The sequence below is a fragment of the Solea senegalensis genome, linkage group LG17, assembly GCF_019176455.1.
Source record: "Solea senegalensis isolate Sse05_10M linkage group LG17, IFAPA_SoseM_1, whole genome shotgun sequence".
Lineage (NCBI taxonomy): Eukaryota > Metazoa > Chordata > Actinopteri > Pleuronectiformes > Soleidae > Solea > Solea senegalensis.
Window position 1 is genome coordinate 10,934,023 of NC_058037.1, and position 13,326 is coordinate 10,947,348.

Consider the following 13,326-nt stretch of genomic DNA (forward strand, 5'->3'; position numbering starts at 1 on the left):
TGAATGTGAACACATTTCAAAATCTTTAGTAGAGCCTTTTTCCATCATCTATATAACAATTTATCTATATAACAATTAAAAAAAAATATATAAAGAATATGTGTTCCTGCTGGTGAGTGTTGATGTGTGCTACCTTGACCAAGTTGAGGATGATTATAGGAGAGCCAAACCGCTGCAGCATCTGGTCAAAATGGAGGGCAGCTACATGTGCGTATGGGTCAGCTTGGTCCACTGAAAGAGAGGGAAAACTGGTCGCTTAACATATTGTGTCGTTACTACTATACGGATTAAAAAAAGAGACAATTTCTTGTCAACATCGGATAACTTTATGAAATTAGCTCATTCTTTAAACAGAAAAACTGATATCTTTTGTAAAGGCTTCTTTTCAAATCTTAACCACGTACAGATGAGACAAAGTGGGTAAACAGGAGCAGGTGTGTTTAATAAAGCAATGAACAAATAAAAGGCTAAACTGGATCATGAAGCGTAACCCAACTGGTTAATGTGCCCACAACCATTTTCGTTCTCCTATTCACTCTTTATTTTAAAATCATATTTAATGCCTCTATTTGCCAATCACACAAAGTCGCACACCTGTAACCTGCTGTAAATTGAACCAGAAGAAAAGACTGGGTGAAATAGGTCAGTTCATTCTCGTCTATCCCACAAAGTTGATCATAGGTACTGCATCTCAAATCTGACATTAAAACATGAGCATTGGTGCACACTTTACAAATTCATTTTTTTGCACTTCAGGCCTTTGTGATGACAGCATTCAAAGGGCACAGTATAAAATTCTTATTGTACCTTGGAAATGATGTGTTCGTAATGATGATGACAAAACCATTAAGGTCATCTCCATCACAACCAAGACATCTGCCTACTTCAGGTCAGTCATAAAAGCATTATATGTGGACCTGCTCAACAATAATGTCAGCCGTCATGGCAGAGACAGACAGGGGACAAACACATACTGTGTAATGGACCCATGAATTCAACGTCCCTCCAAACGTCTCTCAGCCACATCTCTGACCTAGATTTGCCTGCCATCGCTCACAACAAAATAAAACCAATTGTCAGTTGTCGCAGTGAACATAGTCTGATTTATGCTGTGCCTTGTTTTGCATGGTTGAGGCTTCATGTGAGTTTTCAATTGTTGTCAAGTTTCATGATTGTGGTGGAATAGAAAAATATACTGTATACAACTGTCTTGCACACACACCTATGGTCAATTTAGAGTAACCAATGTACCTAATTCCCATATTGCACGTTGTAGGACTGTGGGAGGAAATCGGAGAACCCGGAGAAAACCACACACACGGGGAGAACAAGCATGAAGAGGTCAATATGGGGTAAATAATACTTTAAATATTGTGGGTTAAATGCTGCTTTATTGTCCTCACTGAGCATTATATGAAAATACACATACAGTTCACCAAAGGAATTCTGACTTTTAATGTAAAGAAATGCTATTTCTTCACCACGTGCAGTTACTCCCTGGTGTAACCAGCTGCTGTGGTTGATTCATACACGCTGTAATGACATGAGAGTGTTATTGATCTTCTCATTTGACTCTCGGCAGGGAGTCACACGGTGAGCGATAATCTGATTGTGCACAAATTAGACAACATTTGTCAAACAAGGACTTATTTTTTTCAGTGGGGCCAAGATGATAAGGTAAATTGAGCCACAGAGGTATCTTAGGGACACATGCTTGGTTCATCCATCTCACGCAGGTAAATGTCATCCAAGGATAAATTAAAGGGCATACTGGGGGATTATGATTCAATACAGACATTGTACACATGCAAAGACACACACACACACACACACACACAGACACACACACACACGTCTCCGGTGTCAGTCTTAGGGACCTGATCACCTCCCTCTGGCCCTGGTTTTGTTTTTTTTATCCCTCTCATTGTCAGACAGGATAAAATAGATAAAAAGATAAAAACCAAAAGGGAGGAGTTGTCCTACTTTCACCTACTTCTTTTTTTTATTTAATTTTGTGCAAGGGTTAGAGAACAAAGACCCTGGTAGAAAGACACTGTCTAGCTTTAATGCACTTTTTTTTCTGATTACATTCTTCTGTGTCAATGAGGGCACTCCACTGAGCATTATGAATATGAATAGTTATAATACGTACGTGCTGTGAAATTGTGTTCTATAAAGAATATATCCATATCTATAAATTCTCGTAGGTCCTTATGCATACAGATAGGTGATATAAGAAAAGCCTGACATCAAATCCTGTACAGCTTTGCCATTCCTATGGTTGCTCATCATGAAGCTAAGCCATTATACAATATAACAAATTATTAGGAAACTGGGCAACAAAGACAGTGCTTGTGTACAAAGTAAGACAGATGTGAGGTGTAAACAGTGATCTTACATCGTATGGGTGGTTTGGGCATCATGGTGGAAATGTCCTGGGACCAGTAGAGCGGGACTGAACCTCGTAACTGGACATATGAAGAGTAACTTCCTGCTGTGAAAGACATAACTGAGGCGTCATGGACAATCTGCTCCGTCTCCACTTCATTAGCCACATCTCCCTAGAAACAAAAGAGACACCACATTAAGAAAAGTTAAGCAAGGTTAATAAAAAAAAAAGAACATCGCCACATGATCCATTTAGTAGCTGCTGTGGTGCTTAGACCATGTCACATGATCAGCAGATGGATGTGGACATTATCAAAGATCAACATGTGCAAGAATTTCTTACATATCTCTGGAAAAAAATATTAAAAAATAACTATTATTACAAGCTTGTAAAGTAAAGGGACTTTGTGGTGACACTTGTTACACAGCTGATGTTTCCAAGGTCAACAATGAGTCTATTTGCAGGGTTTCACTGTGTAAATGCACACTTTTAAGCAGATTAACACTTTTCAAGGAAGACAACTTGACATCAAAAAACAGGAAATAAAATCACAGGTATGATTAAATATACTACTCAGAAACAGATGCATGAAACCTGTGATTTGTCCTAAAGCTCCTCCTTCCACCCGTCACTCTCCCACACAGACACTCATGCATACTCAAGGAAGAGGCAGGGAGTCGAATTAACCCCCTGTGATCAACCTGAGTCATCTCAATCATGCCACTGGTCCACAGCCCTGCCTCCACTATCTGTTCTTTCATGTTGCCCTGGCAACAGCTGTACCTCACAGTTGGCTCCTCTTTTGAGGAAGCGGGTACCGGCAAATTTGCTGGATCGTCTGGCAATGAGGGTGATGTAAACCGGTCGGCCATAGATCAGAAGCTCTGGAGTTGGTATGTAAAGGAAGGGTAATGATACAACGCTGATGGCACTACACAACAACCTGTTCTTGGGCACATATATAGATTCATAAACATAATTTCTCTAAAGATTTGTCAATCATTTTTAACCCGAACCATGTGTTTACATTGACTTTTAAATAATTTTTCTCCCCAGGAACACTGTCAATTGACAATGTTGGCAAAACATAAATGTAAAAAATATTGCTTTAATGACTTAGAAGCCAACAAGTTTACACTGCATAGTGTGATTTATGTAAAGGAGACTTAATGGAAGCCTGATGGAAGTACAATTAACCCAAGGCAAAACCTTAACATAATAAATCAGACTGTTTATGCAGTTCCAGCCCAAAGTCCCTCTGCAGCAGTAACCCATGCATCAATACAACAAATTCAATCAAGAAAATCCTGAGTCGATGATCAGTGTGCAAACTGATTTGAATAACTGGTACACAACCCGTGTCTAGTCAAGACTTCACAGCAAAAAGCTACTGTGGCAGTGACATGAAAGACAAAAGCATTGAAAACGGACAGAAGGTATGTGTGCATCCAAAAAACAAAACAAAACACAGACTTGTCTTCAATCAAAAAAGGAAAAGCCATCTCAAAATCTCATGTGATTAAATATGCACAATGCCTGGCACTGCTTTTGTCCTGCAGATGACAGATGGAGAGATTATGCAAGTGCCTGTGTTGACATACGTAACCATTGATAACCATCGCACTTGTTTTCTTTTCTAAAGCCCGAAAAGCAAACACAAAATGATTCTGTGGTTTCGTGGCGAATCACACTTTCAAGTTCCAAGTGTGATCTACATGCTCTGATGAAGACTGAGCAGAATTCAACAGGTGATGATGACTGGGGATGAAGGAGGATGAATACTGCGAGTGTCCACTTTTAGGTGCTGTCAAATGTGGCACTTCATGTACATTTATAGCATGATAACCTCGTTGAACCTGGCATGTTTTTTTTACTACTTTTAAAACATAAAGCTATAAGTGGACGGTGCCATTTAAAATAGACAACATAACATACAAAAATACAAAAAAGAAACATCCAAACAAGTCCAAATCATATTCTTTTGACAAGCTGAAAGGATACTGGACTGGCCACAAAAGCCATGGATTATGTACATGAGCCAGTCATGATGCACTATGTCCTTGACTCGGTCCAGCAGCTTCCCGTTCCACACGTACTTAAAGTACGGCTCGTTCCGGAGGCCATAAACAACTGTGGCGGAAGGATGAGGAACACAAAATGCCTCTGGATTATTTTACTGAACTGGGTATCAGAGCAGTTTACTAGTTAAAAAAAAAGAAGCAATGGAAGAAAGACTACAAGGTCAAGTGACAAGTGCTGTGAAACAAAAGTGAGAATAAAAAAGTTTATTATCAAAAACCAATAACTGAAAGAAATGACATAACCAAAACAAGACATTTTCCAGTGAATTTCAGTTACTTTAACAAGGTGAAGGCAAACCAGACCTAGTTAAAACTAACGCTAAATAAAATCATTTGTTTCCAATATGTAAAATTGAAAATGCATGCTTCAAATTTGCATGAATTTATTGAATACTAATACAGATACATGGTACATTGGTTTAACAGTATCTTGCTTCCAATAATTTGATTTTTAAACTCCCTTCTGCGCCCTGAGAAAGATGACTCTCAAAGGCAAAAGTAAAACAAATAACTGATCACTGATCAACTTCTACTCACCCTGTGTAGGCAAACCCTCGTCCTCAAAAATGTCAAAGCTGTCCTGTCGGCTCTGCGTGTGTACCTCTTCCTTGGCAGAAGAAGCTTCCGACAGCCACAGTTCATAAGGCCGCTGCAGCAAAGTGAGATTGTACTGCAGCGAGTGGCTCAGGTCGTAGCTGTAGCTGCAGGATACATTACATAATTATGTCATTTCAAGCAAAAAGTCCAATGGATTTTATTTTGTCAAACCACAGACACACCGACTTAAATAAACCTGGGTAATTGGGGGTATTTTGCATATTTAATATCAGATGACACCATGCAATCACACATCTTCTCTGAGAAGCTGGGTTAATAAAACTTTGTCTTCTTACCTGAAGTAGAAGTTGCTGGAGAGGTCCACATTCTGAAAGATCCGCACATATCTACAAAAGCAAAACACAGTCAACTCTAAAAGCCGTAAGCTGGAAAAAATGATTGTCAATGACACATATTTTTATCAGCATCATTAGATGAAAATGAACTTGGACCAAAAGTACCAAAGGGATAAACAAAATACCATGTAAAATGACAACATACAATACCAATACACCATTAATGCTATCCATTAACTTAGAATATACTGTACATATATACATATAGCTATATATATATCTATATGTATATATACAGCACCTTGCTTCATCGGGGTGTGTAACCCTGACTGAGTCATTGGGGATGTAGATCATGCTGGTGTCCTCAATTTTGTAGATGGAGTGGCCGCCAATGTCAGCCATCTTTCTCCTCTTTGTGATCAACACAATGTAGTAGCCCTCCAGGAAACGAACAAAGCCTGTTTTTAAACACAAAAGAAGAAGATGAAATACATTTTACACAAACAGATTAAAAGATATTTTGCCCAATATAAATTACATAACATACAGCTGCTGAAGGTTAACCTAATAACTGCAAATCCTCTACAGCTGATGATGTAAACAGAGTTGTTGAGGTGGATCATGAGTGTGTGCGTGTGTCATATTTCTCTACGTAACCTATTGGCTCCCGTCTATTTGGTCTTACATAATTACAATCTGACCCAGATAGCGCAACATAGTCCATAATGTGCTATAGTTCAGCAAATAATAGATTGAAGTGGATGATGTTTGTGTGTTTTCGTAAAAGTCACGAACGCAATTCACAACGTGAAGATGAGGAGGTTGATGAGTTTTTCAAGAAGAAACAATACAATTAATTGTATTTTAAGACTGCTCGCAGCTGGGGATTGGCACAAGTGCCCCCGTGACCCACATGTGGAGGATAAAGTGACACAACATAAGTCACGCAAGCTACGAAAACAGATAGAGAGAGAGGTGATTGTGTATGAAAGATGGACATGTTTACCAGGCAAGGAGAGCCCAAAGTCAGCAACAAGGTTCCAGTGCCTACATTTTAAAGGTCCGTACATACGCAGCAAGAACATAGAAAATTGTTCTCTCTTAGGGCTATGAGAAAAGAATGACGTAATTATTTTTGTTATTTTGTTATATGGAGTTATTGCAGCTTGTTCTTGACACGGCATCTGGGAAGAACTTTTTTTTCCTTGTGTGGTGTCCGACAACCATTGTGCGAGTGGCCAGAAAATTGAAGTGGGCGTGGTTAATGAGGGCCTCACTGAGTTCTGCACTTGAGTTGCTCTTGAAGTATGAAATGTCCTGGCCAGAACTCACATTGATCTTGTTCTTGCCACCTCGAGAAAAATAACACATTTCTCTGTTCTCGCGGAGTATGCACAGGTCTTTAGTCTTCAAGTAAATTTACGTTTCATTAACTCGAAAAACAACCTTTGACTTGTGAAGTGTACCATTTTGGTTTTGGTTTGATATGAATGCTAAATGATTACTGAACAAATCCAGCTGTTATCATATGTTTTTGGCACTTCCATACCATACCAGGGAGTAAACGTTTCCTCTGTTTTTCATTAGATCTGCTTCACATATATGTCTGAATGTTTTATCCGATCAAACATCTAACCTTTGATATAAAGCATTTATTAAACATGCTTATATTTACAGTTTTACATACCACAATTTCATAGTACAATATTTCATTTTGACAACAGCCTACAACCTAAAAGGAAAATGATTGCTTTGTAATATTTTGGCAACTCTGACGTTGTTATAAACACATCCGCACATATTGAGTGTCTTTTGAGAGGAGATAAAAAAAAAACCACTACCCTCCTTGAAACAGGGCAGGTCACATGTGGCTTTGCCAACTCACAAAACCTATGTCAGTTCATGGTGTTTCTTCCTGCCACAGATGGGTCAAACTGACAAAACTGGCAGATGGAAGTGAATAAAAATATACTTACAATAATAATATTCATTACATACTGTAATAAGGAGGGATCAAGGCAAAGAGGCTCTCAGGACACACTTTACTCAATAAGGCTACTTCATTCTTTTATCCCATATGACACATTGACTTTGACAATAAGCAGCTTGAGAACAAACATGGCATTAGGTCACTGTGCAGGAGGGGAGGAAAAACACACCATCTCATCTCCTTAAGCAGACATTAGAGTCGGAATTGTCTGTGTCAGTGTGACCAACACAGTCCCAACAATGATGCTGGGTTTAATGTGAATAGTATGCTATTACGGCACTTATTTAAATGGGAGCTGGGCTGATTTTCATCTTTGAAATGTGACTTTCATGCATTGAAAAGCCTCACTGATATTGTGACAGTTGCTAGTATCGACCCTAGCCAGGAATTGATATTTCTAGACACAAAAGGTAACTGGAAAATAGAATATAACACCAGTTTTGAAGTATTTCTGCAGCACTGCTTATCAAATGACAATGATGATGAGTATAGCAGTCAGTCACCTACCAGACTAAAATGGAATCAATATAAATTCTTGTTCACCTGATGATACGAAAGACTTTACTGAGCCCCTAACTTTTCTCTAGTACCACAGCAACAACTGTATTTGTTTGTTTTTGGTTACTCAACAGACTTGTGCATTACAAGAATGGAATGGAATAAATTAAATGAAAAAAAATTGTTGATAAGATATATGAGCTTTTCAATTAAGTATCTCTGCATTTACTGAATTTATTTTCCTAAAAGTCTGGTATAAACAGTCAAGTCCCCAATGAAAAAAATATAATAACATCTCATGACTTTTCTTGTCACTCAATCAACTTTAAATTTCATGAAATTACAATGTCACAGAGCTCCTATAATGCCAGTGATTGTCTTTGTCATGTTATCTACATTTTAATATTTATTTAACCTGGTTTTGTCCTGGCAGCACCGTGTTAGGAAGTTGAGATTTGGTCCCTTTGGACACTAATATCCATCCATTGTCTACTGCTTAATCCCAGGTGGAGCACACCCTGGAAACCTGGTGACCTTTTTGCTGTGGGGCAACAACGCTAGCCATTGCACCACCGTAGCTTTTTGGACTCAAAATATGTTTGAGTTAAATGTTTGGTTTGGTTCTGACTCATTAAAGTGGCCTTGGATGGAATGATTATTTCCATAGAATAGAGCAGACAATAATAAGAAAAATGTTCAAATTACTTTTCTGCTTTCAAAGACATTTGCAGAAATGAACATTTGGGGAAAAGGTTTTTGACAGAGCTACACCTCTGTGTATAAAATAATCTCTTTAGGTCAGCAGCATTATTTTTCACATTATGACACATGCTTCATAAGATGATGATGTTGAGCAATGAATGGAGGAATCCAACATCTAACGTGCAGCAACGCAGAACGGTCAGCTCATTTAACAATGGTTTGAACTGTGTATATTTAACACAGTGTTACACACTGGTGCTTTAGGCTTTGTTAAAGAGCTAAATGCAACTTGAACCAGATGATTTTCCATCTCCTTCCTTTAATATGTAAAAGCAAACTGATTCCCATAGCTGTAAAAAAAATATGGTATGCCGATGCGATCCATGTAGTTGTCATACCCCCACAATAGCTGTTACTGTGCCATTGAGGAAGATGGTAGAAGAACATTGCTCACCTACGATCCCAAAAGCGGACACAGCCCTGGACAGACCTGAGGAACCCTTCTGGCCAATTTTTGTGCGGTTGCCCAAGTCCAGTCGGCCAAGCAATTCCCTAACCTCTTGCTGATTGTACACATGCTAGAAAAACACAAGCACACATGCAGATCCTTTTACTTTGCAGTCACAGGAGAACACATGGTGTGTGACAATTTTCTTTCTCTAAAGACAACCTGCTGCTTACAGTATGCATAGCTCATTTTCTGCTATTAACTTAATTCACAGCCAGTGAGACAGCAAACTGTGCGATAATAAGTGAATGACTAACAGGCCTGGTTTAATAATGGATCAAAACACTAATTAGCTGCAATCTAGATTCTTACAGCAATGTTGAAATACATCAACACTGAATGTGCTAGTTTTTCTTCACTTAGAAAGACCCAAACTGCAAATACATAATTTTTCAATGTTTACAATGTAATTGCTTGTTCATTTGCTGTTTATCTGAAGAACACATCTGAATTTCATTACTTGCGTGTCAGCTTTACTTATACATATAAGAGATAAAGAAAGACGAGACTCGATTCCTGCTTGACACAATCTCTCCTCCATTTCTTCGTCACATTCTTAAGCTGCTTATAAAATACTACATTACCAATTAAATGAACACGATTTTCCATGGTCAGCACAATATCGGCAGGAATGAAAGCGTGAGGTGATGGATATTTACAGATTGCTGCTTCTTAATAACAAATACATCATAACTACAATCACCAGCAACGCAAACAAACAAATCAACTCTGAGCTCATAGATCCTGGGAATGGGCAGCGGTGAAGAGAAGGAGGTGCACTCAAGACTCATCAGCTGAGCTGTCATCCTCAACAGACTTGGTTTCAGCTGAGTGATTGCACAATTTCACCCCAGGCGTACTGTACAGAATTACATAAGCATATAAATTTGCTGCGTATCAACACCGGTGAAAACTGCAGTCACCTTGTCGTCAATAATGACCAAGTCCTTGGGTTCTGTGCGGTCAATCTTCAGGACTCGGTTTTTGGTCTGTGCCTGATTGCTCCCCACCAAAAAATATCTCTGCGAAAAAGAATGAAACAATGAACAATTTCATGCATTTGCTACAGATTATCACAAGGGACGGGCAATACTCAGTATCATTATTGGTCCAATACTGGTCAAAACCACTGGATCGAATATTGGACAGATAAAAATGTAAAAGTCTATACAATACAAAAATCCTATATATCACATGCTTCACAGTGTAAAAATATAAATAAAATAGCATTTTAGCTGAGTGTCATATTGTGGGCTGCTTAATGGGAGAAGAACATTTGATACACAGTAGGAGAATTAAGTATTTGAACTGGCTTGAAATGGCACAAGTGTTGTCAACAGCTTCATGGCTTGAAAGTTCTAAAATGACTGTATCAGACTAATATCAGTATTGGCAGATAATCAAGTTTGAGATATTCGTATTGAACATATAACAGTGGCATCGTGCCAATCCTAGTAAAGACAATCAAATAGATATACGTATATTAAAAAACGGATGTAGTCTTCCAGGTTCCTCCAAAAGCTAAATTGGAAGTCAAAATATATTGAATAGCCACCAGGAGGCGACTCCCAGGAGGCGACTCCTTCCATTCAAAAAGAACTCTTTTTGAATGGAAGTCTGTGGGAAAAACAGCCAACTCGATTTTTGCAGAGGGGTTAACCGTCTCAATAGCTCTTCAAAAGAACATGATCCCAATTTTGTAAATCCTGTTCCCATTAAGAGGATAATAATTTATAAAAGTATGGCTCATATGAGTGGACACCAGTGGTTGCAGGTCAACATGGCACAGTCTAAATTGAGACTTTACAACAGGATTTCAGATTGCTATGGATGGCATCACGACCAGCTGTCACTTGGCACAGTCTGGATCTCTGATCCATCTATGCTGTGACAAGGCAGCATTGTTCCTGTTAAAGTCTCACATTTTTCCTATAACGTGCAATATTTTCTGCTACACAGTAACCTGCAGAATTCGAAACAGGTACCTGTGACATTAATTTTCAGGCTGGACGTGCATCATATTGCATATAACTTAGAGTTGAGGGAGAATTGGAGTAGCTAGCTACAGTCCACAGTACATATTAGAGGAGGACAGCCCTATATTTCATCAAAAGATCAAAAGGCACTGCTAAGATGTGTGTCTCCTTTGTATTCTTTCATGTCATTATTTTTCTCATACTGGGCTGCAAGATAGCTAAAAGACTGTTAAACTGGAACATCATGTATCAGTACAGTCCGCAACCATTAAAAGCCATTTTGTCCTGTTCCACACTTCCCAGTATCCAGTGGAGATCTCTTTGTGCACAATAGTTATACACGCTGTTTATCCACTGCTCAGTAAAATAAGTAGACATATGTTTAATAAGACTTTGTGACATCTCAACTGTGACAATTGTTTTTAAATCTTATTTTCTATAAGGTATGTGACTAATGGTGAGAGCCATTAATCATACCATCATTCTGTCAGTCATTTAAATCAACATTTTATAATGTAATGTAGTAGACAACAGATTGCACACATTTATACCAAATGGGCACAAAACTAGTCCACCCATAATATTTATAGATTGTTGGATAAAATGTTATTATACTGACTGTCTAGACCATAATGCAAATTCCTCTAACTGACTTTAGGGGCATTACGGTAACTGGCCAGCAAATCATCACAAACACTGTTACTGCCATCTAGTGTTTGAATATACGTATGTGCAAGTTCCATCCTCATGTCTACACATAATTTATCTTTTTTTAGTATTAACTCCACCAAAAAATGTTGTAATTTAATCAAACCGAAACTATTATGCCTATCTGTTTGTTGTTTGTGGACAGAAAAACTAAAAAAGTAAACAGATCTGGATGCCTGTGAAGGTTCCAAATCATCCAGGGCATAGTCATCTTTTGTAGTTAGCTGTAGGCGACTGGACTTGCTTGAGTTAAGCCTGCCTCATACTAGAGGATTTTTCAACTCCGACTAGACTTTAAAACATGAGAGACCACAGACACAATGAACTTTCTGACCAATTTTTAATGTTTTAACCCTGAGAAAGCACAGACCAGATCCAGTCAAGACGCAGGGCCACACACTTGGAGTTAAATCAAACAATTTCAGGGAGGATATTCCAGGGATTTGGCATCATAACGTGACTTCAGAATATAAAACAGACATGGAGGTGGACTGCTGTTGTGTGTGCGCTATGTTTTGTGCTGAGAAACACACAAAACTGTGGACGAAGTCATGGCTCAGAAGACAGAATCAACTTCTTCTAAACAAAAGTGTGTAGAATCCCTTTCCCGGTCAAATCACTCTCATTGGTTATTGGGGTTCTGCTCATGCCCACATCGCTGCTCAGTCATAAATATCAAACATATTCAATACTTATGATTTGAAATCATAACGACTCTGATGCATCCTATGATGTTAACATTGCGTCTGTTAACCCCTCACACGGAAGGATAATTTAGACAGATAATCTGTTCAAATCATCCTAAAATCTGAAGGAAACTGTCAGAAGGGCCAGATCAGGAGTGAAATCTGGCCAATTATCCTCTAGCGTGGGACAGACTTTAAGTTGAAACTTAACTCAAGCAAGTCCAGTCACCTACAGCAACTGCAGAGTAGAACAGATTTGGATGCAACTTTTTGGGGAAGCAATTCAAAGCAGATTATCTTTCACTACCTTGATATTCATGCTAACAAGAAGACATTCTAATTGTAAATGTTATACATGATGTAATAAGACAGTGATAATGAACGTACAGCTCTGGTTTCGTAGAGAACCATCTTCTGGATCCCGCTGATCACAGCCGCCGTCTGAGGCATTTTTATTCCTGTTTTTCTCCAAACCAGCAGAGACCACAGACGAGCTGCAGATGTAAACGCGAACATAACATGTTAATCGTTCACACGCCATTTCAAAAAAGAGTACACAAACCACCGTAAACACTAAAAAGCCCACTGTGAAACTTGTAGCTGCAACTCTATAGCTAACGTTACTCACCACTTGTTTAGCTAGCTCCTGAAATAATAGCTTGCATCTTCTCTGGCGGTCAAAACATCAACCTACATATTACAAACGTGTATGTAATATTTACGTATTCGTAAATAAGTCGACATTAAGTCCTTGTAGCTCCGGTTAGCATGTAGGAGCGTGTACTGTGGATTTGTTTGAGTCAGGTGACTGTCATGCTGCAACTGCCGTCAGCTGATACGGTGGCTCGCAGAGATCAAATGCTCGAAGCGCCCTGAAAATGCGATTAATAAATGT

General features: G+C 38.7%; 1 protein-coding gene across 1 annotated transcript in view; it reads right to left on the minus strand.

Moving 5' to 3' along the window:
- The window catches only part of fig4a (FIG4 phosphoinositide 5-phosphatase a), a 36,643-nt gene extending 23,361 nt beyond the window's left edge, over positions 1–13,282 (minus strand). The window contains exons 1-11 of the mRNA XM_044048823.1: positions 13,060–13,282; positions 12,819–12,925; positions 9,985–10,083; positions 9,008–9,131; positions 5,665–5,821; positions 5,364–5,414; positions 5,008–5,171; positions 4,391–4,519; positions 3,173–3,273; positions 2,399–2,561; positions 134–231 (exon numbers count right to left, since the gene is read on the minus strand). Coding sequence (XP_043904758.1) covers positions 134–231; positions 2,399–2,561; positions 3,173–3,273; positions 4,391–4,519; positions 5,008–5,171; positions 5,364–5,414; positions 5,665–5,821; positions 9,008–9,131; positions 9,985–10,083; positions 12,819–12,881 — 1,149 coding nt within the window. The 5' untranslated portion in view covers positions 12,882–12,925; positions 13,060–13,282. The remainder of the gene's footprint in view (positions 1–133; positions 232–2,398; positions 2,562–3,172; positions 3,274–4,390; positions 4,520–5,007; positions 5,172–5,363; positions 5,415–5,664; positions 5,822–9,007; positions 9,132–9,984; positions 10,084–12,818; positions 12,926–13,059) is intronic.
- Positions 13,283–13,326: the final 44 nt, after the last annotated feature.